Raw genomic sequence first — 24,142 nt, 5'->3', positions numbered from 1 at the left:
CTGCCAGGTGCTAAGAACGCCCTCCTGGGGTGGCAGGGACTGCTGAGGTTTTGAATGGAACAGAGAGCAGGCATCACCTGAGAGATGTGTAAGCCAGGGCCCATGGGACGGCTGGCTGGGGAAGTGGCCTATGTCATATTGGGAATCAAAGAAGAACCTCGAATTGCATCCTTCTCCTGCTGGCGTTGCCTGAAACCACAGCATTAAACCCACTTCTTTCCAGAAAGTGGCTGCACTGCACTTAAAGCTGTCAGTCCAGTTCATATTCATTTGAGTGAATTCTAGACCTTTCTCAGGTAATTTTTAATTAGAATTGAGCAGCTGCACACAGTACTCCAGCAGAAGGGCAAAGGTATTCAGAAAGGGAGGCCAAGGGTACCAGAGTTGGCTCCAGCTAGCCTTTTAACAGCCAGGTGGTTACCGCCCCAGACCTGCCCCCCATCCAAAGACTCGGTAGGCTGGGGGGTGGGGGGTGTCTTACCACATAGGTGCTTCCGGCCCCCATGGGTCCTGACCTGGTGGGGCATGAACCCCAGTGACAGCCTCACTGTGGCCCTCTTGAACTATGCCCTGCTGACTGCCTTTGGCACTGTCAGCTGTGGTTCCATGGGTCACCCCTCCCTTTCTGTCAACCTGAAAGATTTGCTGACTCCAAATTCCACAATCTATTTTCAGATGTAAAACTGAGAGGCAGGGGTTAATAAGGAAATGGCCTTGGGTACTAATTGGGGTCAAGGCCATACTAGTGTGAGCAAATTCTTTACCAGCACTAGCTTGGGGCCAGCAGCTCCCTAGTCCTCTGTGATCTATCTGGAACTGTGCCCACTGGGGACTCTGCTGTCACTCCCAAGCTTTCTGGGTGCTGGGGAGTCGGCTCAGCCCTGAGTCCTCCGGGGAGCAGGGGGGCAGAGCTGAGCGGCTGCCCGGAGTTTGGCTGGAGGAGGGGCCGGGGGAGGGGGAGGTGAGGAGATCCGGCTAGAGGGGAGGCTCCGACGTCTCCTTCCTTCCTGGTTCCTGCTGCAGCTGCCGCCACTGCTCAGCTCGGTAAGCAGGGAGCTGGCGGCTCGGAGACGGTGACAGAGGCGGAGCGGTGCGCGGGCCAAGGAGCACTGGTGTCCATGGACCCTGGGGTAAGGGGGCCACGCTGGCATCAGCTGACATTCCCCAAGAAGGGGACATTCACCTGAAGCTGGTGGGTCTGCTCTTCCAGAGATGAGGGCGGGAATGGAGGTGGAAAGGGGGCACCCACCTGGCTCACCTCGACCTGCACCCTCTACTAACAGAGCCTCCCCTCCACCAGCAAGCAGTGAGGGGCCAGGATCCCACGGAGCCAGGAAAAGGGCACAGAGACACCCAAAACACTGGAGAGTTTGTTAACTTTCAATGGCTGAACGTAGGAGTTTTCCCCCCAGGTCAGCCTCTGGTAGCATCGGCCCCTCTGCCCTGACCTCCTGGCCACCCACACCCCACCACGTCCCTGTCCCCTCCTGGCCTCAGCTCCACCGGAAGATCTGGGCTGCTTCCCCAGCTTCAGGCCAACCTTGCCCCTCCAGTCCCCTCCCCCATCTCACACACACACAGCCTCATGCATTATGGATCTCCCCGTGGAGCCAGGATGGCCAGGGCTGGTGCCAAGGGCGCCTGTGGGCACTGCTGCGGGGCCTGTGCGGTCCTTGGCGTGTGTCTCCAGTGGCTCGTCCCCCGCTCTCTCCAGGTGGATGACACTTCTTAGGAGCCCCAGGGATGGGGATGAAAGAAAGGAGGCTTGGGGGACGGGGGAACAGAGGGTCCGAAGTGGGCATCCTAGGGGGGCGATTGATGGGAGGCACAGGGGAAAATGCGGGCTGTCTCAGGCCTCAGTTTCCTCAGGCAGAAAAATGGGAGCCCAGGAACTAGAGGATATGGAGGCCAATTGGTGGGGAGCTGGGGTCAAGAGGTTGGGGGGCTCTGTAAAGGGATGGCAGAGGAGTCTCCATGCCGTGGTGCTGGGCTCAGGGATCCTGGCGGAAGAGGAGCTGGGTTGAGATCTCACATGTCTAGTCTCTGGATTCCTCTGTCCTATTTTGGGACCTCTTCCTTCACTCCCCTGCCTCACCTCTGATTACCCCCAGGGAATCCTCCAGAGAAAGCATGGGGTGTTTCCTGGAGCCGGGGAACGTGTGAGTGCCTAAGGTGGGGCAGGGCTGACTTTTCGAGGTTTTCTTTTGGCACCGGCCTGCCTGCTGCGCGCTCCACCTCTCTGGGCAGCGGGCGCTGAGACCTGCCCAGAGTGGGGTGGGGACAGGCTTGGGAGAGGTGTGGCAGGTGAGCGGAAGATGTGCTCGGGGGCTCTCATCCCAGAGGGTGCAAGAGGGGCTGGAGGTGGGGAAGGTGATAGCCGAGTCTGTGCTAACAGGGTCTTTCTCTGCTTCAAGGGCCCCCTCAGGACAAGGTGACATCTTTCTCCTTCCACTCTTCTCTACGTCCTCAGCAGGGAGTGGCCACTCCCTTCCCCATGGACTTCCAAGAGCGGGACCCTCCCTCCCTGGCTGAGAGCACACAGTCCGCCAAGCCCAGCAGTGCCCAGCAGGTCTGAGGGTGGGGAGTAGGCAGTGGGCGCGCCGAGCTTGGCCCACAGGGGAAAAAGGCAGAGCTGGTCGCTTCACCGGCCGCTCCCCAACTCTGTCCTGGACTGCAGGCCTCCGAGCTGTGGGAGGTAGTGGAGGAGCCTCGGGGCCGGCTGGGGGCAGAGGGTATCATGCCTGAGAGGCAGGAAGGCCACCTGCTCAAGAAGAGGAAGTGGCCTCTGAAGGGCTGGCACAAGGTAAGGAGACAGGGCAAGGGGAGGGGCCGGATGGGGACGCCGGACGGGGATGTGTGGGGTTGCCGGGGGGTACAGTCTGTTTGTGCGTCAGAAGAAACTTCTGTATGGTTGCTCTCTCCCCACATCCTTTCCTCTCTGGCCCCCGGGCCCTGTCCCTTCTGGGCAACGTCACAGAGATACTTTGTGCTCGAGGATGGGATCCTTCACTACGCAACGACTCGGCAAGATGTGAGTCAGGGCCTCGGCTGGGGGATGAGGGAGGACTTTGGCCCCAGAGTGCCCTGCGCGGGAAGGGGGCTTCTGGAATCCCCCAGAGCAGGGTCTGAATCCCAGGGACACCAATTATTGGGTGTGGGGTCTTGGGCAGGTTACTTCCCTGGGCCTCAGCTCCTCACTTCTACGATGGAGAGAGTGCAGCCACCCGTTTATAGAGTCTTTGTCTTGGTGAGGGCTCTCAGGACAGTGCCGGGCATAAAATAAGTACCCAAGACATGGGAGCTTTGTCATCGTCGTCCTTGTCCTCTGCTCTTGCAGGAACAAGGAACTAAAGGCCTGGACACCCAGGCTGTCTCCAAGAAGGTGCTCCTTTCTCAGCCTCGCAGATTCCTGAGGGTGGGAAAAGTTTTCCTCACTCTGTGACTGCCTAGAGCTCAGATTGTGACTTGACATAGCGGGGTGTCCTGTGCGCAGGAGGACGACTGACAAGTCCTGCTGATACTGTGACTTGGGCATGAGGGTGAACCTGCTGCCTGGCCCTTGAGCCTAGCGTGACCTCAGTGATGGTGGCCCTGGTGGCCTAAAACAAGTCCCCCTTTCCCCCTCCGATCTCTCCACCCCAGATCACCAAGGGGAAGCTCCATGGCTCCATTGATGTCCGACTGTCGGTCATGTCCATCAACAAAAAGGCCCAGCGCATTGACCTTGACACTGAAGACAACATCTACCACCTCAAGGTGACATCCCTAGGAGCCAGGTGGTGGCTTGGTCCCCAGCCTGTCAGAGGCACTGGGGCACGCAGGAGAGAGGGACAGGGGCCGAGGGTCTGTCTGAGTTTGACCAGAAGGGAGTTCCTACCATGTACAATAGCCAATGGCAAACTGGCCCTGTTGGCTGTTGTGTGAACAGGAACAGAGCTGAAGGCTTGGAGACCTGCAGAAGCTGTTTCTGCCTCCCCGCAAGGGACCTTTGCACAAGCTGTGTGCTATAGGGAGAGACCCTGCCTGCCTGCGGACCAGAGCCCCAACTTCTTGCCTCTAGAAAGCAATCCTTCCTTTCATGCATCCCTCCCCTCCTCCATCACCTCTGCAGATCAAATCACAGGACCTGTTCCAGAGCTGGGTGGCTCAGCTGCGTGCCCACCGCCTGGCCCAGCACCTGGATGTGCCCCGAAGCCTGCTGCCCAGCACCACTCACCGGAAGGTAAGATGGGCCCTGGGGCAGCGACAGATGATGTGGGGATTCAGGATGAGACTCAGGGAGGCAGAAACCTTGCTGACCCTTGACTCACCCCACAGGTTCCTGGTGCCCAGCTTCCGGCAGCGGGTAGTGCCTCGGCTCTGCCAGGGGTTGGACCACGGGAGAAGGTGTCTTCCTGGCTGAGGGACAGTGATGGGTTAGACCGCTGTTCTCATGGTGAGGGGCCCCTGGCACTGCGCCTCCGTGGGAAGGGCCCATGCTATTGCATCTAGGTGGCATCAGCAGTCACAAGGAGGAGAAAATGTTACCTCCATCCCTGCCTCTGGGAGACCCAGTCTGATGGGGGAGACAGCCTCCGTCTCTAGGCTGATCAGGTCTCCTAGGGCCCTGCCCTGGGGAGCCTCAGGCTTACAGAGAATGATGGGGCTCGTACTCTAGGCATATAGACAGACCCGGACACAGGGCCAGGACTCATGAAAAAGAAGATCCAGAATGCCAACGCAGGGAGGGGTCCTGAGGAGTAGTGCCAGGGAAGGGGTGTGCACTAGAACCGGATTCCTGGAGTTGCAGGCTGCGATGCTGGCCTGGGAGAGGGAAATGCAAACCAAGGGGGGAGAGCGAGAGTGGGAGCCCCCTGGCCTGTGTGGAGGTGGCCGAGGTAAGGTGTGGTCTGGGAACAGAGTGCAGATTGGGGTGCGGGCGCTTCCGTGAGGCCAGACCAAAGGGTGGGAGCTGGGAACTGCTTTGGGCTCGTGAGTGGGGGAGGGCAGCCAGTGTCGGCATTTCCGTGGCTGCCGGTGAAGTCTTTGGAGGAGGAAGGGAAGCTAACGGACAGACTCTGGGGGGCCTGGCCAGTGTTGGGAGAGGGACTTCCTCATTCATCCTTCCCGCAGAGCTCTCTGAGTGTCAGGGGAAGCTCCAGGAACTCCACAGACTCCTCCAGAGCCTGGAGTCCCTGCCCCGGATCCCCTCAGCCCCTGTTATCCCCACACACCAGGTAAGGTCCAGGGGAGGAGGCAGGGGCCCGCCCAGGGCTATCTCCGCTCTTGCTGTCTTCATCTCCATCACTTCCCCGGACAGGTCCCCAGTCCCCCTTATATGCTGCGGTTTCCTGGAGAGCCACCATCTCCCCGTTGCCCCTCCCCACCGTGTCCAGACCGCCTCAGGGTTGTCTTTCTGCCCCTTTGGAGCGACCCCTTCCTCCTGTGCCCAGGCGGCTGCCAGGCTGTCGGTCTTCTGCCTCCGGGATGCTGGTGTCTCTGCGTCCTCCTTCATGACCGTCTACCTCTCTCCCGGCTTTGGTGGTCTTCCCCACCCTGAGACTGAAACTCCCTCACCTCGACTTGCCAGGCCTCGGTGACGACCGAGAGACCCAAGAAGGGGAAGCGGACCAGCCGCATATGGTGCACACAGAGCTTTGCCAAGGACGACACCATCGGGCGGGTGAGGTGGGGTGTGGACCCCGAGATGCTGGGTGGGAGGCTCTGAAGGAGGCTGCACCCTTCAACCCCTCCCCTTCGCCTACAGGTGGGTCGTCTCCACGGCTCTGTTCCCAACCTATCTCGCTACCTGGAGTCCCGGGACCCCTCGGGCCCCCGCGGGCTGCCACCCCCAGACTATGCCCACGTGCAGCGCAGTTTCTGGGCCCTGGCTCAGAAGGGTGAGTGCGTGCCCTGGGGGTGGCTGGGGGCAGGCGGGGAGAGGGAGAGGGAGAGGAAGGGAGTCTGATGGCCGGCCTGCCCCCACAGTGCACAGCTCGCTCAGCAGTGTCCTGGCCGCCCTCACCACTGAACGGGACCGACTGAGGGACCTGCACCAGGGTTTGGATCCGTCCAGGCTGGGGGTGAGGCTGGGGGCAGGGTGGCCAGTGGGAGGAGTGGGCCCGAGCCCTGAGGACTGCAGACCTGGGGGTGGTCCCGGACCTGGGCCGGGAAGGGAGGTTGGAGGAGGCAGGCTGTGCCCGGCAGGCTGGGGAGGGCTTCACCCGCCCCGTCCCGGCACCTGTGCCCTCACCCTCTCCCTGCAGGTCTCTGAGGCCGCAGCCGGCCCGAGGCGCCTCCACTCGCTGTCCGTGTCCTCCGACACCACTGCAGACTCCTTCAGCTCCCTCAACCCCGAGGAGGTGGGAGCCGGGGTGGGCTGTGGGGACCATTCCTCTGGGCCTTCTTTCTCAGCAGAAGTGAAGGCGTGGTTGGCGTTCAGACCTGAAACTCCAGCCCCTTTCACGGAACACGGGCAGCAGCCACATCTGGGTCATTTCTTAACAGCGTGCAGAGTGCTTTTGTTTTTAAGTCAGAGTCCCGTGAGGCAGTGATTCTTACCCTCAAGTTCACAGATGAGGAAACTGAGACTCAGAGGATCTAATTGATGGGCCCAGGCTCCCATACCACATGGGTTTGAATCTGGCTCCACTGTATGCTGGCTTCATGACCCAGAGCCTCAGTGTCCTAATCTGCAAAGTGGGGGTAATAATTGCACCTACCTGGTAGGGTGAGTGTTGGGATTGATGGAGTTGATACACGCAAAGGGCTTGGAGCCAGGCTCAGAGTCAGTGCCCAGGCAGTTATTATGCAACCCGTGTCTCCTCACTTCCAGGCCGGGATCTTTCCACCAGGCCTTCGTACCCCACTACACTCGCTCCCCTCCGCATCTTCTCCTGCTCAGCAGGTCTCAGACTCAGATAGTAAAAGTCCCCAGTCACACTTCCCTCACAAGGGAGCTGTCAGGCCAGGGGAGCCCTGCCTGACTCTCCCGGCTGGGCCTTGGGCCTGACACCTGTCCCGCTCCCACAGCAAGAAGCTCTGTACATGAAGGGGCGAGAGCTGACCCCTCAGCTGTCCCAGAGCAGCGTCCTTTCCCTCGCTGATTCCCACACAGAGTTCTTTGATGCCTGTGAGGTTCTCCTCTCTGCCAGCTCTTCTGAGAATGAGGTGAGGGAGCGGGGAAGCTGGTAGTGAGAGAGGAGGGACCCTGGGAATAGAGGGGTGCGGTCCCGGGAGACTGGAATCTAGATTCCCAAGTCCTTTCTAACCACCTCGGCCACTTCTCTGGGAACACGTCCAGATCTGCTGGGTTTGTGCGGCCCTGCTTAGAAATCTCTGCTGGGGACCCTTCTTCCAGTTTGACATGCTCCATCCCCATGGGTTCTACTGAAACTGCTGTCTCAGCTGCACCCCGTCATCTTTCTGTGACCTCGTTTCAGCCTTAGCACTCCCTTGACGCTCACCCTCCTGACCCTGAATCCCAGTAATCCCCAGCTTCCTTTCCCTCAGTGTCCCGCCAAGCTCCTGGCTGTCTCCCTGCTAGTTGTAAGGCCAGGCCCTCTCCCTCCCAAGGTGGCAGGGCACGCCGTGATTCCAGGCCTCCCAGGGCAGTGTCCTAGGGCTCAGACCCTCCCAAGTATATTCTCTTCCCCTTCCCACCAAAGGGCTAGCTGGGCAGATTCTTGCCAGGCCCTGGGCACTGTCCAGCTGCCTGGGGGAGGCCTAGTCTGCCCAGCCTGTCATCTGTCCCTGGCCCAGGGCTCAGAGGAGGAGGAGTCGTGCACCAGTGAAGTCACCACCAGCCTGTCCGAGGAGGTGCTCGACCTCAGGGGAGCTGAGCGCTGTCAGAAAGGTGCCAGCCAGACGGGCAGGAGGGAGGGCAGGAGGTGGGCACAGCAACGGGGTTCGTCCAGGCCCAGGCCCCTTGGGAAGTAGTCCCTTGTAGTACTGGTGGGCTAATGGCTTCGGGTGCTGACTCCAGGGGTGACCCTGGGGGTGAGTAAGGCTAAGCTGTGACTGTGCTCCAGGGGTGGCCCTGGGGGCGGGGCAGGCTCAGCCTGGGGCTAGTCTCCACTCTGGGCTTCTGCGAAGGCTCGCGTGGGCCTGATAGGCAGAAGGGCCCGCTTTTTAGCAGTGTGGCTTTGTACGTGTCATTTTCCTTCTTGGAGCCTGTTTCCTCATCTATAAAATGGGCTGAATAATTTTATTTGTTTTATTTTATTTTTTATTTTTTTTGTGGTACGCGGGCCTCTCACTGTTGTGGCCTCTCCCGTTGTGGAGCACAGGCTACGGACACGCAGGCTCAGCGGCCATGGCCCACGGGCCCAGCCGCTCCGCGGCACGTGGGATCTTCCCGGACCGGGGCACGAACCCGCGTCCCCTGCATCGGCAGGCAGACTCTCAACCACTGCGCCACCAGGGAAGCCCTGGGCTGAATAATTTTGACATTGGTTTCTGTGCTTATGAAACGGAGCAGAAGCCAAGGGTGAGAGTCAGGAAGGGCTTCTGGGGTGCAGGGTTTCTTTTTCCAACAGTGGGAACTATCCTCTGGTTCTTAACTCTGCTGCTCACCTAAATCCCCAGGAGCTCATCAAGAATTAACCACTCCCCATCACCCCCCAAAAAACAGAATTAGCCCCCAGCCGCCTGCCCCATAATGAGTCGAGCCTGGGGCCTGGGAGCGAGCAGACCTGGGAGCACCTCAGGAGCTCAGGAGGCCGCGGGCCTGGATGCGAGGTGCCCAAGGCAGAGTGACAGGCGGGTTGGCCCCCGGATTGTGTTCCAGGAGGAGCCGTGGGACCACCCCGCCGCCGATGCCTACCTGCGGCCAGTGGGCCCGGGGCCGACGTGAGCCTGTGGAACATCCTGTGGAACAACATCGGCAAGGACCTGTCCAAGGTGTCGATGCCCGTGCAGCTCAACGAGCCACTCAGCACCCTGCAGCGGCTCTGCGAGGAGCTGGAGTACAGCAGCCTTCTGGACCAGGCCAGCCAGACCACCGACCCCTGCGAGCGCATGGTGGGTCCGCCCAGCCCCCGCCCAGGCTGCCGCCACCTCCCAGGATCCGGTCTACCGGGCCCACCCCGGGCCCCCGTCCTGGCTCATGGTAGGGTGGTGGCGGGGCAGCATCTCCTCTGATCCCCCGGCGCCCCGCCCCCTGCAGGTGTACATCGCAGCCTTCGCAGTGTCAGCCTACTCCTCTACATACCACCGGGCGGGCTGCAAGCCCTTCAACCCTGTCCTGGGGGAGACCTACGAGTGCGAGCGGCCTGACCGAGGTTTCCGCTTCATCAGTGAGCAGGTGAGGCCCTGGAAGAAGTGGGCTGGTTGGGGCAGCCATGTGGCCAAGGCCGGGGAACACCCGGGCTTCAAGGGGCCAGGGCGTGGGCGAGAACACCCGACAGTCGGACCGTCAAGGGAGGAGCTCCCCACTCCTTGGGGAGAGGGATTTCAAACAAGGAGTTACTGTACCATATTCTAGAGCTGGGATTCTGGAAGCTCATAGGAGGTTATTCAGCTCTGTTGGTTGCTTGGTTTTTAAATCCTGAAGGCCACGGGTAGTCACGGGAGAGTTTTAAGCAGTAGAGTGACATGCTTAGAATTGCAATTTGTAGGGAACACTCAGGCAGTGGTGGGCACCAGGGGATGGGGAGAGGCAAGGAGGGCAGGCTGTGGGATCCCTGAGTTCAAGGTTCCAGATGGGGAGCTGTTCTAATGAGGGCAGGGCCGAGTTTTTCCAAGGGTGTGTTCTGGAGATTGCAGGGTGATAATCGGCTTCGGGGGAGAAGATGATTAGGGAAGAGGGTCCTCATGGGAGGGCTGGCTTTCAGGCAGGCCATGGGTGGAGGCCCCACCTGTCACTGCTAGAGGACTTGGGCAGGATCTCTGGAGGGCACCATGCACAGGGTCGGCCAGGAGGGCCCTAGAGGGGAGGGAGGGAGAAGGGAGAACATAGGGGCTTCGTGGGAAAGGAGAGGGAGATGGAATTTGGGTGGTGGCCAAGGACACCTAGACAAGAGACCTGGAACTAACTGGTCTTCTGGTTCCCAGGGGAACTGGGGATGGGGGTGAGGGATGTTGGGGGCCTGGGGTCAGGAGCAGACCCCAGGGTCCTCAGAGCAGCCTCTAGAAGACTTCCTTGCTCATCAAGGTCTCCCACCACCCCCCCATCTCGGCGTGCCACGCGGAGTCTGAGAACTTCATATTCTGGCAAGGTAAAGGGTGGGGCTGGGGGTGAAGCGCAGATGGGGGAGGGGCTGGAACACTCTCTGGTCTTATCTCTGCAGTCGTTCTCCTTCCCCCACCCAACTCCAGACATGAAGTGGAAGAACAAGTTCTGGGGCAAATCCCTGGAGATTGTGCCTGTGGGGATGGTCAATGTGAGCCTGCCCAGGTGAGTGTAGGCACAGGCCCAGCCTACAGGCCATCCTCCCTGGGCTGGGATGGGGAGGTGGGAGGGACAGGAGAGAGAGGCCTGGTCTGAAGCTGCTCAGGGTGGGGCAGTGTCTGTACATTTATACCTGGGTTAACAGCAGTTGTCAGTAAAGAAAGGTGAAAAGTCTTAGAGCTGGAAGGGCTCGTCAGGGTCATCTGATCAAGTGGCTTTCGCACTTTTTGACCATGACTCACAGTAAGGAATGCATTTGAGACTTCAAGTCAGTGCACAGTAACCCATTCACACACACACACACACACACACACACACACACACACACACGCACGCACGCACACAAGCCTAAAGTGATTCTAAAGTGCTTTCAGGACTGCTCACAAACCACATTTGAAGCACCCTCATCTAGCCATGTTATAGGTGGGGAACTGCAACCAGAGGCCAGCGCAGGGGTGGGGAAGACCCTGGACTTCAGGGTCAGAAGTCCTGGGCGGGAGTCTTGGTTCTGCTGCTTAATTAGACAAGTGGCAGAAAGACTTGACGCCCCAGAGCCTTGAGTCTGCTCGTCTATAAAATAAGAGTAATAAGTAATGTTCGACAGAAGTGGGGAGTAAACAGGCTGATATATGTGAACAGGCATATATCCCAAGGACATAGACCCGCCTATGTTTTTACCCCTGTGACTTAGGCCCTCTGGAGCTTTCTCAACAGATGGAGATGTGTTAGTTGAATACTTTCTGGGAAGGCTGCTTTCCTTTATAAATATGTCGTCCTTCAGGGAAGGACCATGAGCTGGAACCAGGACCCCAGGGTTCCTTTCCCAGACCCACATGACCTGCTCTGATGAGACAGGCATTCCCCGGCTCAGGGTGGCACTTGTTCCCCAGGGCCGGCCAGCTGCCCCCCGCCATGCTCTGTCTCTCTCAGGTTTGGGGACCACTTTGAGTGGAACAAGGTGACGTCCTGCATTCACAACATCCTGAGTGGCCAGCGCTGGATTGAGCACTACGGGGAGGTGCTCATCCGGAACACGCAGGACAGCTCCTGCCACTGCAAGATCACCTTCTGCAAGGTGGGTGGCCTCCCTGCCCCACCCGTCCGTCCCAGCAGCTCGCCCCGGGGAAGAGGAGGGGACACCTCCCTAAGCCCTCTGTCCCACCCCCACCCCAGGCCAAGTACTGGAGCTCCAACGTCCATGAGGTGCAGGGTGCCGTGTTCAGCCGAAGCGGCCGCGTCCTCCACCGACTCTTCGGGAAGTGGCCTGAGGGCCTGTACCGGGGACCCCCGCCGGGCGGTCAGTGCATCTGGAAACCCAGTAAGTGGGGCGCTTGGGGCGGGCTGGGCAGAGGCGAGGGCAGCTGTGCACAGCCCACCTGCCCCAGCCCCCTGCCTTCCCCCTAGACTCAATGCCCCCAAACTATGAGCGCAACTTCGGCTTCACTCAGTTTGCTTTGGAGCTGAATGAGCTGACGGCAGAGCTGAAGCGGTCCCTGCCTTCCACAGACACGCGGCTCCGGCCAGACCAGAGGTCAGTGCCAGGCGGGCGCCGCTCCGGAAGCTCCGGGCTCCTCCCTCCCCACGTGGGTTTCCACGCAGACCTGGCACGATGTCCTTCCTTCCTTGAGTTGCCTCGGGGAGATGGGACCCGTTTGGGGGCAGAACTGGGCAGGCACAGCGGCCTTGGCTTTGGGGGCCTCTGAGAGTGGGCAGTTCCGCTGACCGCCGTCTGGATGCTCAGGTACCTGGAGGAGGGGAACATACAGGCCGCCGAGGCCCAGAAGAGAAGGATTGAGCAGCTTCAGCGAGACAGGCGCAAAGTCATGGAGGAGAACAACATTGTCCACCAGGCTCGCTTCTTCAGGTGCCTCTGCCCCCCTCTCCAGGTCTCTCTGCAGCCCAGGCCCCCCTCCTCCTCCCCACTAGCCCCTTCCTGCTTTGAGTGGGGCCGGCAGCGTAAGGCAGCGTCTCGGGACCCCGGCCTCAGTGCTGGGTGTTCACCCCTCTTCTTCCACGGCCCCCTTCCCCCCAGGCGGCAGACAGACAGCAGCGGGAAGGAGTGGTGGGTGACTAACAACACATACTGGCGGCTGCGGGCCGAGCCGGGCTACGGGAACCTGGACGGGGCCGTGCTCTGGTAGCCCAGGCCCCAGGGGCAGGAGGCCCCGGTCCCCCCTCCTGCTCCCACCCCGCCACGGACACATGGGCGAGGCCAGGCTCTCCCACTCACTGCCCTGGAGACCAAAGGGGAAGCCCTGGCTCTGGCCCTCTCCCCTCTGCCGGCCAGAGGGGCTGCATCTCAGCCCATCACCCACCCCTTGTTTGGGGTGGGAAGCAGTATTCGTGCTTCCCCAGTCTTGTTGCCCCAGACAACCAGCATGTAAGACCCTCCTTGCTCTGTCAACCCCCTCCTTACCCCCTGGGGTACTTGGGGGAGACTCCAGGCCCTCCAGGATCTGTTCCCCATTTCAGTGCCTTCCTAGGACACAGGGGACCCCTCGACGTTCCCCAGGATTCCCATGCCCAGGACTCGGGCCCCAGCTGTGAGGTTGGAGTGAGTGAAGGAGAGGGGATGGCCTTTTCTCCCACCCCCGTCCCTCCCATGCCCCATCTCCAGCATCTTCTCCCCCTGCCCTGGCCCAGAGGGGCTCCCTTTGCTTGGCCCTGGCAATTTCTCCTATCCTCCTGGATCCCCTTCTCCCAAACTGCAAAACGCCTGCAGCTCCTTCGTCCCTGGTCCTCAAGTGGTTTCCTTCAGTCTCAGCTCAGTGGATCCCCCAGAGCAGACAGGGCAGGAAGGGCGCCTGGCCTCTGACCCACCCGGAGTGAGCGAGCACTCATGAGAGTGTTGGTTTGTGTAGAAGAGTGTGTGCGTGTGCCTGTGTACTGCTTGCGGGCGAGCAGGATTCCTCGTGTAGGCCGGATGTCCCCTGCGGGGGGTCCGCCACCATTGCTGCTCATTTTACCAGTCTGCCTCTGATTAGGGTGAATTGCTATGACATTCCAAACTCCAGTAAAGACTGTCCCAAACTTTGGCCTGTGACCATTCATTGAAAAACACGTGCGCTCAAGCCCAGTGAAGGCCCATAGCTCCCCACTCACCTGGGCTAAAGACCCAATGTCATCTCGCTCCCTGAATCCTCACCTCCCGTCAATTCTGCCTCAGTGTCTCTCTGACCCCTTCTCGTGATTGCACCTAGCTTAGGCTGGGCTCTTATCAACTTTCACCTGGACTATTGCAGTATCCTTGGAGCCTCCAGTCACTTCCATTCTAATGCTGGCTTTCAGGGTGATATTTTATTTTATTTTATTTTATTTTATTTTATTTTTTGGTACGCGGGCCTCTCACTGTTGTGGCCTCTCCTGTTGCGGAGCACAGGCTCCGGACATGCAGGCTCAGCGGCCATGGCTCACGGGCCCAGCCGCTCCGCAGCATGTGGGATCTTCCCGGACCGGGGCACGAACCCGCGTCCCCCGCATCGGCAGGCGGACTCTCAACAACTGCGCCCCCAGGGAAGCCCCCATGGTGATATTTTAAAAGAGAAATATGGTACCTCGTACCTGCTTCAGATACATCCATTGCTTCTGAGCGCCTCAGGGGAAAACCCAAACTCCTTAAGCAGGCAGAAAACTGTGTGGTCCCTGTCTCCCTCTGGCACAGAAGCTGCCCCCACCCCCAGCATCCTCGGTCAGGTCTGTGCTCACCCTCTCACCCCCTCAGTGACTTTTCAAGGGAAGGTGGGAGGGGGGAGGGACTAGAAGAGATGGGAGAACAGGGCGAGCTGCGTTTCTCCCCCTCCCGCACCGCCTCGGCTGAGTTCAGGTCCCAGCTCTGTTATTCCAAAGCTGTTCTGATCTTGGTCAAGTGCCTTGCCTTTCTGGTCAGGGACTCCGTGGTCCTTCATTTGGCTTCTTTTGTGTCTTAGAGGAGAATGTATGTCCAGGCTCCTGATTTCATTAGTTGTCTCCTAGCCCCTCAGCCCACCGCACTGCACACACAGGCCCTGCTCTAAGAAAAGGAAGTCAGGGCCCGGGGTCAGGTGTTGGCTAGAACAAGCAGTGAATTCTGCTGGCAGTGGGGAGCTTCCTCAGGCAGGCATCTGAGGGGACTGGGCTCATCCTAGGGACACAGGCTGCTGGAAGCTGTGCTAGAGTTTGGTCATCTAGTGCAGGGGTTTGGGCGGAGTCGTTATGTGCTGATTTGCAGCTCTCAGGGGACACCTCACTTCCTCTCCTGGAGGACAGGGTCCAGATCTGATCCCCTGAAGCTGGAGGCACCCACCTCCCTGCTCCCCAACGGCATGCAGCCCAGGTGGCTGTGAGTGGGCTTTACCCGCTGGCTCTGCTACAGGGAGAAGCAGGGATGTCCCAAGAGCTGGTCATGCTTTCTCAGGGGACAGCAAGAACAGAGGGGACCCGTGAGCTACAGCAGCCCTCCCAATCCTAGTCCTTTTCTTCTTCCCTCTCCTCCAGCCCACCCCCACCCCTGCCCCTGGGGTGGGTGGGGGGCGGTCCACATTTCCACAGTTTATTTACAGAAGGTGCTAAAAGGAACACACTTGTCCTGACACCATGCACCAGAAATGACCTCAACCCATTCCAGAAAAAAGCCAAAGCCTGCACACATTCAGGGTCTTTTTTAAAACAAGGTACACTGTCTTCCTCCCCCACCCTTTCTACCCAGAGCCACACACAGCCTGACTGACCAGCCTGTGTTCAACTTCCACATATTTTAAGAACTAGAGTTTCAAATAGGCCAAATTCCAAAGTTATTTTTGTAGCGGAGACAGGAGACTAGCAACTCCTCTGCCCCCAGGAGCCAAGCCGTCTGTGGCTATCGCCGTCGAGACCAGTATCCTCTCCCCTCAGCGGTGAAGGTGGTCAGGTTGGTTTTGCTCTTGCTGGGGCATTCCCTGCTGGAGGACTGTCGTCTCTCAGAAGCCCTCCCCATCCAGCCAGGGTTCGGTGGATCGTTGTTGACAGGGCGCTAAGGACAGGCTGAGGGGAGCCTGGATTTCTGACTGCAGGTTGTGTTCTGTGGACAGAGTGTGAAGGGGCAAAAGCAGCTGTGGGTACAGAGGGTGGTGGCCACCTCCTGGGCACCAGGAAGACAGTTGGGGGTGTAGCTCAAGTCTGGTCTGAGAAAGAAATGCTGGGTCTCCTTCTCAAGCCCCTCTCAGTCTAGTCTGAGGGCTCACAGCAGGATTGCTCACCGTGGGGCCTCAGGGCAGCCCCGCCCAGGCACAGACCCCTGGCTTTGTTGGGAGGATGTGGCGGGCCTGGGCCGAGGGCAGGATGTGGGCTCAACGGTCCACATCTTGCCTCGGCTTGGGAAAGAGGCAAGGTGGGACACACCGGTTTGTAAAGCCGGGCACCTGCTTTCCAGATGAGCAAAGGTCAGAGCTTGAACAGCAGGGGAAAACCTGGACCCGAGGGTGGTGGCAGAGGGTGAGGGGGGCAGGTGAGAGCTGACAGTCCTGACCTCACCTGCCATGGACCCTCCAACCCCAAATCGCTCCACCTAGAGACAGATTAAAATCGTCTTTTAAAACTTAGTTACTCTCAGCCATAAAAAGGAATGAAATTGGGTCACTTGTAGAGACGTGGATGGATCTAGAGACTGTCATACAGAGTGAAGTAAGTCAGAAAGAGAAAAACAAATATCGTATATTAACGCATAAATGTGGAACCTAGAAAAATAGTACAGATGAACCAGTTTGCAGGGCAGAAATATAGACACAGATGTAGAGAACAAACGTATGGACACCAAGGGGGGAATTCGGCGGGGGGCAGGGTGATGAATTGAGAGATTGGGATTGACATATATACACTAATATGTATAAAATGGATAACTAATAAGAACCTGTTGTAAAAAAAAATAAAATTCAAAAATTCATAAAGAAAAATCAAAAAACCCCTAAAACTTAGCTACTGAGAGATTCCCTGGCGGTCCAGTGGTTAGGACTGGGTGCTTTCGCTGATGGGGCCCAGGTTTGATCCCTGGTGGGGTAAATAAGATCCCGCAAGCCACGTGGCATGGCCAAAAAACCCAAAAATTAGCTACTGAATTGCTGATGGGGATGCCTGGGTAGCAAGGGGCAAAAAAGGCCAGAAAAAAGACCAGAACACTCATAACCTGCACCCTCCCAAATTCCCTGGATCTTCTGAATAAAGGGTGGTTGGGGGTGCGTGCTTGTGTGTTTGTAGTGAATCGCAGAGAGGAGGGAGTGCTGAACCAGGCCAGGAGCCAGTGTCAAAGGTAAACATAGTCGGACATTAGCTGAAGTGGTGAAAACAGATTTTATTCGGTGACTACTGACAGGAGGGGAAAGAGCTGAGCTCCGTTCTGATCTGTGCAGAGGAGACTGGGCGGTTAAGGGGACAATGAAGGAGTGGGGAAGGACAGCAGGGCCTCAAGCAGCTCAGAGAAGAGAAAATTACAAAGGGTCGGCAGCGTAAGTGCGATGAGGCCAGGGTGCCCGCGAGCAGCGATCATCCTAGGATCCTGTCCTCTGAGAGAGTCTGGGAGACAGGACCTCTGTCCTTCCCGATGACTGCATTTCAAGTAGTGGTTTTCAGGTCCTTGAGAAAAACACTCTTGTCGTAGAAGGAGGAGGTACGGAGGAAGGAGTCACAATTACAAGCCCTTTTTAGTCAATGCTCTAAGAAAAGGAAGCCAGGGCCCGGTGTCAGGTGTTGGCTAGAACAAGCAGTGAATTCTGCTGGCAGTGGGGAGCTTCCTCAGGCAGGCATCTGAGGGGACTGGGCTCATCCTAGGGACACAGGCTGCTGGAAGCTGTGCTAGAGTTTGGTCATCTAGTGCAGGGGTTTGGGCGGAGTCGTTGTGTGCTGACTTGCAGCTCTCAGGGGACACCTCACTTCCTCTCCTGGAGGACAGGGTCCGGATCTGATCCCCTGAAGCTGGAGGCACCCACCTCCCTGCTCCCCAACGGCATGCGGCCCAGGTGGCTGTGAGTGGGCTTTTCCCGCTGGCTCTGCTACAGGGAGAAGGAAAGCAGCATCGGGGCAGTGGTGGGGATACCCTCAGGGTCTGACCAGCGCCCGCTCGGGATGCAAAGGTGTTGATGCCTGACTTCGAGTCCGCTGGTTTCGGTCCGCTGGTTTCAGCCCGCTGGTTTCGGCCCGCTGGTTTCGGCCTGTCCCACAAAGGCCCTACTATTCCCCTTCTTCACAGGCACCGTAAAGATGCCTGGTCACATTGCCTGGGATCCTCTTTAGGGAAAGCTCAGGGGGCCCCTTGTGGCTGGCCATTAGCTTAACGATGCCCTCTTCCTGGAAAGGGCCCACTGCACAAGTGACTTCCCCCTTCAGAGACCCTCTGGTTCCCGCATGGGCAGAAAAGGAGGTGGGGCTTAGTGCTCTCCCCCTGGGACCTGTCTCTGTGCCCCTTGGGTGGTCAGGGAGGGCAGCAGAGACTTCAGAGGGACCCTCACAGGCTGCTCTGGGCTAAGTCTTGCTCACCTATTCCTGGTACAGACTTTCTTTTTTAGAATTTTCCCGAATATGGACTCCGAATAGATTGCAGGCAGGATCAGATTATATTTTTATTTATTTATTTATTTATTTTTGGCTGCGTTGGGTCTTTGTTGCTGTGCGCGGGCTTTCTCTAGTTGCAGCGAGTGGGGGCTACTCTTCGTTGCGGGGCGCGGGCTTCTCACTGCGGTGGCTTCTCTTGTTGCGGAGCACGGGCTCTAGGCACGTGGGCTCAGTAGTTGTGGCTCGTGGGCTCTAGAGCGCAGGCTCAGTAGTTGTGGCGCACGGGGCTTACTTGCTCCGCGGCAATCTTCCCGGGCCAGGGCTTGAACCCACGTCCCCTGCATCGGCAGGCGGATTCTTAACCACTGTGCCACCAGGGAAGCCCCCGGTACAGACTCTTAACCCGGCCACCTGGCCTGAAGAGTTCAGGAACTGATCCACCCTGATTCTTGCCTCATCCTCTCCTCACCTGCCCCCATGCAGAGAGGGGTCACTGAGAGCTCTTGAGATCCCCAACACACCAGAGTCGCTCAGCATGGGGCTCTGGGGCAGGGTGAGCTAGGCCCTAGGAGTTGGGGTTAATGAGACTACCCATGTCATTAACATATGTCATCACACGGTACAAAACCCTCAGGTTGCTAGAAGATGCTTCCAGGCCCCAAAGTATTTGGAGGGGTGCTTTCGTATGGGTAAGTCCAAAGTGTTTTTACTGTGCCCCAGGATGCCAGGGCACTGGGGATGCTGGGCCTTGCTGGTTCCTAACATGAGAGGCCTCTGAGAATGATGGGTGGGCTGGACTATGGGGAGGCCGTAGGTGGAAGAAGAAATTGGAAGGGTCTGGACAGGAGCCAGAAGGAGAGAGAATGGGGAGGAGAGTTGGCTTTAGAGTCCCTGTATGCAGGATGGAGGCAGTGAGATTCGTCAAGTAGCCTCAAGAGGGCACCTGGGTCTCCTGAAAGGACCCATTCAGGCACATCCTGAGCCCACCTGGTGAGTGGCTGGCTGCATCCACTGTTCGCTGAGTATCAGGCCCCCGAGAATCTTCAGGGGCTGGCTCCCAGCTCAGCAGTGAGAAATGAGAGCACGGACACCATTTATCAGCAGTGTATCCAACCACTGTTCACCTGCACTCTTCAGAGAACACTCACTGGGCCAGGAAACCCCCTTTTCTGGGAGACCCAAGTGTCCCAACCACTCCCAGAAACGAGCCAGGTGGTCTGGGGGAGGCACTCTGCTGGTACCTCCTCACTGCCAGGTAACAGTGCCCCCAGGGGCTGTTTCAAGACCCCTCCACCACACAGAGCCCCTATGAGAGAACTTTCCGCTAAGTTTCCACTAAGCTTCTACTAACACCTCTCCTGCTTCTGTGGCCCCCAGACCCATCACACACTGGGTCAGGAAACTCTGAATTAGTATTCTACCCTAACTTTGAACTTCCAAAGAGAAAGGCAGGTAGAATGTAGAGTAGGAAGAGGGCCATCCTTAAGTCCAGACAAGAGGTGCCCCTGTCAGGGCCCTCAGCTTTGAAAGGTCTGGTTCTGGCTTTCCTCTGACAGCGCCCCTCCCACAGGGCTGCAGGTCTGTGGGGTGGACGGAATTCCTGACCAACTGGCTTCTAGGCCACAGAGCAGGTATCTTTTCCAGGCACACCCTGTCAAGGGTTAACTGCCCACCAGTGTGAGCAGTCCCACCCATGACAGAAATGAGGATCTGCTGTTGGCCTAGTGCCGGGTCTCCCTACACTGACGAGGAGCTTGGAGGAGTCTGGAAATTCTAAATTCGAACCTGACCTTTCAGGTCATAATGAAGTTATATTTTGTCAAGTTTGGATAATAGAACATATTGGTTAGCTTGGTTTATAACCTTTAAGTATTTAACACATGATACACAGGCCTGCATTTGTACTCCTGTTCTGGGCCTGTGTTGTGTTTTTCAAGGGTGTATGCAAGGGTGTATGCCTGTGTTGTGTTTTTCAAGGGTGTATGCATGTGTGGGAGGGTGTGAGGGGCATCCGTGTGCTCTCCTGGGAAGGATGAGATTGGGGATGCGAAGGGAGCTAGGTCAGTGCCAGTTTAGCAGAGAAGTCTTGGCTGCTGTGGGAAGCCATCTCACCTAGGACCCCTGGAGAGAGCTAGAGAGTGGGAGATAGGGAGGGCTGGTCCCATTAGCTCCCTTCTCTATCACCTAGCAAGATACTCCAGGCCTAGGGCAGCTTCTCTCCTCCAAGCTAGTCCATCAGAGGCTGGCACACTCCCCTTCCACCACCTGCGAGGCAAAGTGGGCAGGGGAGAGCACTGGACTAAGAACCAGGAGGTCTGAGTTCTGGGTCTGGCTCTGCCATTTATTCCCTTCCTCCGTTTTTCCCTCTGTAGGGTGGGTATAATGATAACGGCCCAGTTTCTCTCCTTTGTCAAAGGAGATTGTGAGACACAGCAGTGGGGCACCGGACAAGGGTGGCTTCAGATGACCTGGACCAGAGTCACCACCAGCTCTGCTGCCCCAACACATGGGGCCTCCCAGTGCAGCTCTAGTCCTCCCTGAGAGAGAAAGTTGCAGAGTTCAAGGGTGGGCATGCAGACACCAGTCAGTGCCCTAAGTTTCCCAATACTTTTTCCAAGAAAAGGAAGATACAAAGCACCTTCCCCAAAAGGTGGGTGGTTCAGGCACTGGTCAAGGGGAATGGCCACCACCCCTCACCTCTGTGGGCCCCTCACCATCAGTGCCTGAGACAGAACACGGCATCCCTGTGTCTGTTAGCTGACTGATCCTTCCCAGTTAAGGAGCCTCGGACTCTGAGAAACTCCTGTCCCACCTGAGTCAGACACTCCAAGCTAAAAGGGGCCAGAAAGTCCTGGAAGGGCAGCAAGTCCCAGGCTGATAAAGATGAAGGTTAAGGGACAGAAGTGGGCACCTGCCCCAGGCACTTTCGCCTTCACCTGTGGCACCGACACGGGGTGGCCGGGGTGGCAGGTGGCCCTGGTGCGTGTGGACACCCAGCTTCGCAGGAGACCCGGGGACAGAAGCGCGCCTCCCAACCCGGCCGCTCGGGTGCAGCTGGCCCGGTGACCGCGGGGCGGAGCCAGAGGACCGGAGACGCCCGAGCGCGGGGCCCGGGCCGTGCGGGAGGGAGCGGCGCGCCGCGTCCTCGGTCGCCTCTGCGCTTCCCCCGGGGCTGCGGGGCTCGGGGCGCCGGGGAGGCGCGGGGTCCGCGGGGGCGGCCGGAGTCTCCGTGCCCTCCCTCCGCGCGCACGAACGCCGGTCCCCTTGCCCAACACGCTCACCTGGCGCTGTGGGACCGGGGACCCCGTCCCCGCCTGCGGCGCTCCCCCAGCAGAGAGGACAGGCCCGGGAGCCCAGTCCCGGACGGCCTCCCCCAACAGCCTCACCACTCATCCTCCCCACCTCAACGAGTATGAGGTGTGTCCCGGGGATGACCACCTGGAAAAGGAAGTCCTGACCGAGGGGAGGACAGAGAAGGGGCAGCGCGGGCTGGAAGAGCCGCAAGGGGTGAGGACAGGAGGCGTGGAGGCAGAGATGTCTGAAGACGGAATTATCTAGAGCCCCTGTCATGGAGAGGAGGTAGAGACCAAGTTCCCTTTCTAGGTTGTCGGGTTTTCCTTTTATTTCTTTAAAACGACAACAATATAGCGCGTGGATTTTTTCGTCTTTTGTGTGTGTTTTGTTTTTTGGTGTTTTGTTGGTTTGTTTGTTTTTACCCCCTCTCCACCCCTGTTAAAAATAATGCATGTTCGTTGGGCAGTTAGAAAATACGAAAAGAATAAAGATCTGTCTCCTAAAGCAAAGGAAACAAAAAGCAGAAATAAACAAATGTGACCTAATGTAAAAGCTTTTGCACAGCAAAGGAAACCATCCACAAAACGAAAAGAGGACCCACTGAATGGGAGAAAATATTTGTAAATGATATGACTGATAAGGGGTTAATATCCAAAATAGGTAAACGGCTCATACAACTCAATTCAAAAACAAACAAGTGGATTTAAAAATGGGCGGAAGACCTGAATAGACATTTTTCCGAAGAAGACACACAGATGGCCAACAGAAACATGACAGATGCTCAGCAACACTGATCATCAGGGAAAATGCAAATCAAAACCACAATGAGAGATCACCTCACACCTGTCAGAATGGCTGTCACCAAAAAGACCACAAATAAATGTTGGCGAGGATGTGGAGAAAAGGGAACCCTATAGGGTTGGTAAGAATGTAAATTGGTGCAGCCACTGTGGAAAACAGTAAGCAGGTTACTCAAAAAGCTAAAAATAGAACTACCATATGATCCAGCAATTCCACTCCTGAGTATATATCCAAAGAAAACAAAAACACTAATTCTAAAGGGTACATGCTCCCCAATGTTCATAGCAGCACAATTTACAATAACCAAGACATGGAAGCAACCTATACGTCTATCAACAGACGAATGGATAAAGAAGATGTGGTATATTTATATACACAATCGAATACTCTTCAGCCATAAAAAAGAATGAAATTCTGCCATTTGCAACAACATGGATTGACCTAGAGGGTATTATGCTTAGTGCAATAAGTCAGATAGAGAAAGACAAATACTGTATATTATCATTTATATGTAGAATCTAAAAAATAAAACAAATGAATGAATATAACAAAACAGAAATAGACTCACAGATAGAGGGAAACAACTAATGGTTACCAGTGGGGAGAGGGAATTGGAGAAGGGCAAGATAGGGGTAGGGAACTAAGAGGTACAAACTACTATGTATAAAGTAAATAAGCTACGAGGATATATTGTGAAGCACAGGGAATACAGTGAATATTTTTTTTCATTTTCTTCTAGAAGCTTTATAGTTTTAGTATGTATATTTAAGTATATTATCCATCTTATATTAACATTTGAGTATTACATAAAATAGGAGTTGATTTTTTATGTATGGACAGACAATTATTTTAGCAATATGTGTGGAAAAGACTTGAAATGAAAATCAATTGCCTATGGACGTGTTGATTTATTTCTGGACTTTCTATTCAGTCCATTTATCCATTTATCTATCTTTATTCCTGCCAAATTGCCTTTATTTTATTTTATTTTTTTATTGGAGTATAGTTGCTTTATAACGAATATTTTATAATAACTATAAATGGAGTATAATCTTTAAAAATTGACTCACTATGTTGTACACCTGAAACTTATATCATATTGTAAATCAACTACACCTCAATTTTTTAAAGTCCTAAAAAAATTGTTAAAAAATATAGCCCATAATCCCATATCCCAGGGACTGTCTTCCACTCATTAGCATTTTCTTCCCTAATGTTGCATGATCACACCGTATACATTGATGGTTTTGTATCCTACATCAGGACTACATTCCCATGTCATAGTCTTCAAAAATATGATTTTAAAAGTATATATGTAATATTCCATTGAAGAATAGAAGGTTTAGATTTATAACCTTTAAAACATATCATAATAACACAGAAATGAAAATTCTTGAAGCTTTATCCACATCTGATTTTTTAGGCTAAATTACTAAACATGGAATTATTAAATCTAACGCAGCAGGTTTCAAGTCTGGTCGCACATTCTGCTGCTCTGAGAAGTTTTACGAAAGACCAGAGCCAGAGCGGTCCAGGTGGGGTCTGAGCCTATTTTCAAAATGCTTCACATGCAGCCCAGGTTGACAACCGCTGATTTAAGGGTAGGAATATTTTATCTCAGTTTAGTTTTGTTCTGAAAGTAACATATACTCTAGAAAAATATTCAAACGAAAGGAAGGTATAAAAGTTATAAGACACAATAAGCATCCTGCCCCCACATTCCCTCCCACTGCCAGGGGCTCCTCTATTAGCTGTTTGGTGCTAGTGGCCCTGCCTTTTTCAGTGCGTGTGTATGTATATAAATGCATGTATATGTTCAAACACGGAGATATGTTTATGACGGGCAATGGCATATCAGGCAAATAATAGCAAAATAATACATACTCATTACAAAAACAAATCAAGAAATACAGGAGTATATACTCCCAAAGAAGGAGATTCTGGACGGCTGACAACTTGAGCCTGTATCATTGAAGCTGAACCACAATTCCAACCACTATTGGAACTGCCTTTCAAATACTGTGGGTTTTATGAGAAGAATGAAATGGCGAGGAGCCACAAATGTTCCGGCAAGAGCAGCAAAGAGCAAACTGCACTAGTTCAGGCAAAAGGTAACACTCACTTGGCTAGTGCTATAGACTGAATGTGTCCTCCCAAAATTCATATGTTGGAACCTAAGCC

General features: G+C 55.9%; 1 protein-coding gene across 1 annotated transcript; it reads left to right on the top strand.

Annotated features, from left to right (window-relative positions):
* The first annotated feature begins 987 nt into the window (after positions 1 to 987).
* OSBPL7 (oxysterol binding protein like 7) lies at positions 988 to 12,623 on the top strand. The gene is made up of 23 exons (XM_082859848.1): positions 988 to 1,130; positions 2,471 to 2,569; positions 2,678 to 2,803; positions 2,978 to 3,031; positions 3,643 to 3,756; positions 4,112 to 4,222; positions 4,318 to 4,435; positions 5,113 to 5,216; positions 5,570 to 5,662; positions 5,747 to 5,879; positions 5,968 to 6,062; positions 6,246 to 6,341; positions 7,012 to 7,149; positions 7,741 to 7,834; positions 8,768 to 9,000; positions 9,146 to 9,283; positions 10,133 to 10,196; positions 10,297 to 10,375; positions 11,300 to 11,444; positions 11,543 to 11,687; positions 11,774 to 11,900; positions 12,111 to 12,233; positions 12,402 to 12,623. Exons 1-23 carry the CDS (start codon positions 1,119 to 1,121, stop codon positions 12,508 to 12,510), a joined length of 2,550 nt encoding a protein of 849 aa, XP_082715974.1. The 5' UTR covers positions 988 to 1,118; the 3' UTR covers positions 12,511 to 12,623.
* Positions 12,624 to 24,142: the final 11,519 nt, after the last annotated feature.

The sequence above is a fragment of the Leucopleurus acutus genome (genome assembly GCF_964270905.1).
Source record: "Leucopleurus acutus genome assembly, chromosome: 19".
In the NCBI taxonomy this organism is placed as follows: domain Eukaryota; kingdom Metazoa; phylum Chordata; class Mammalia; order Artiodactyla; family Delphinidae; genus Leucopleurus; species Leucopleurus acutus.
The sequence above is the reverse complement of the archived record's forward strand: the minus strand, read 5'-3'. Positions and strand labels throughout refer to the sequence as shown.

What these genes read in the sequence shown, in the direction of transcription:
- OSBPL7 (XM_082859848.1), top strand. An exon ending in GAACTTCATATTCTGGCAAG is followed by an intron (nt 10,197 to 10,296) that starts GTAAAGGGTGGG and finishes ACCCAACTCCAG; the next exon opens with ACATGAAGTGGAAGAACAAG. An exon ending in GTCAATGTGAGCCTGCCCAG is followed by an intron (nt 10,376 to 11,299) that starts GTGAGTGTAGGC and finishes TGTCTCTCTCAG; the next exon opens with GTTTGGGGACCACTTTGAGT.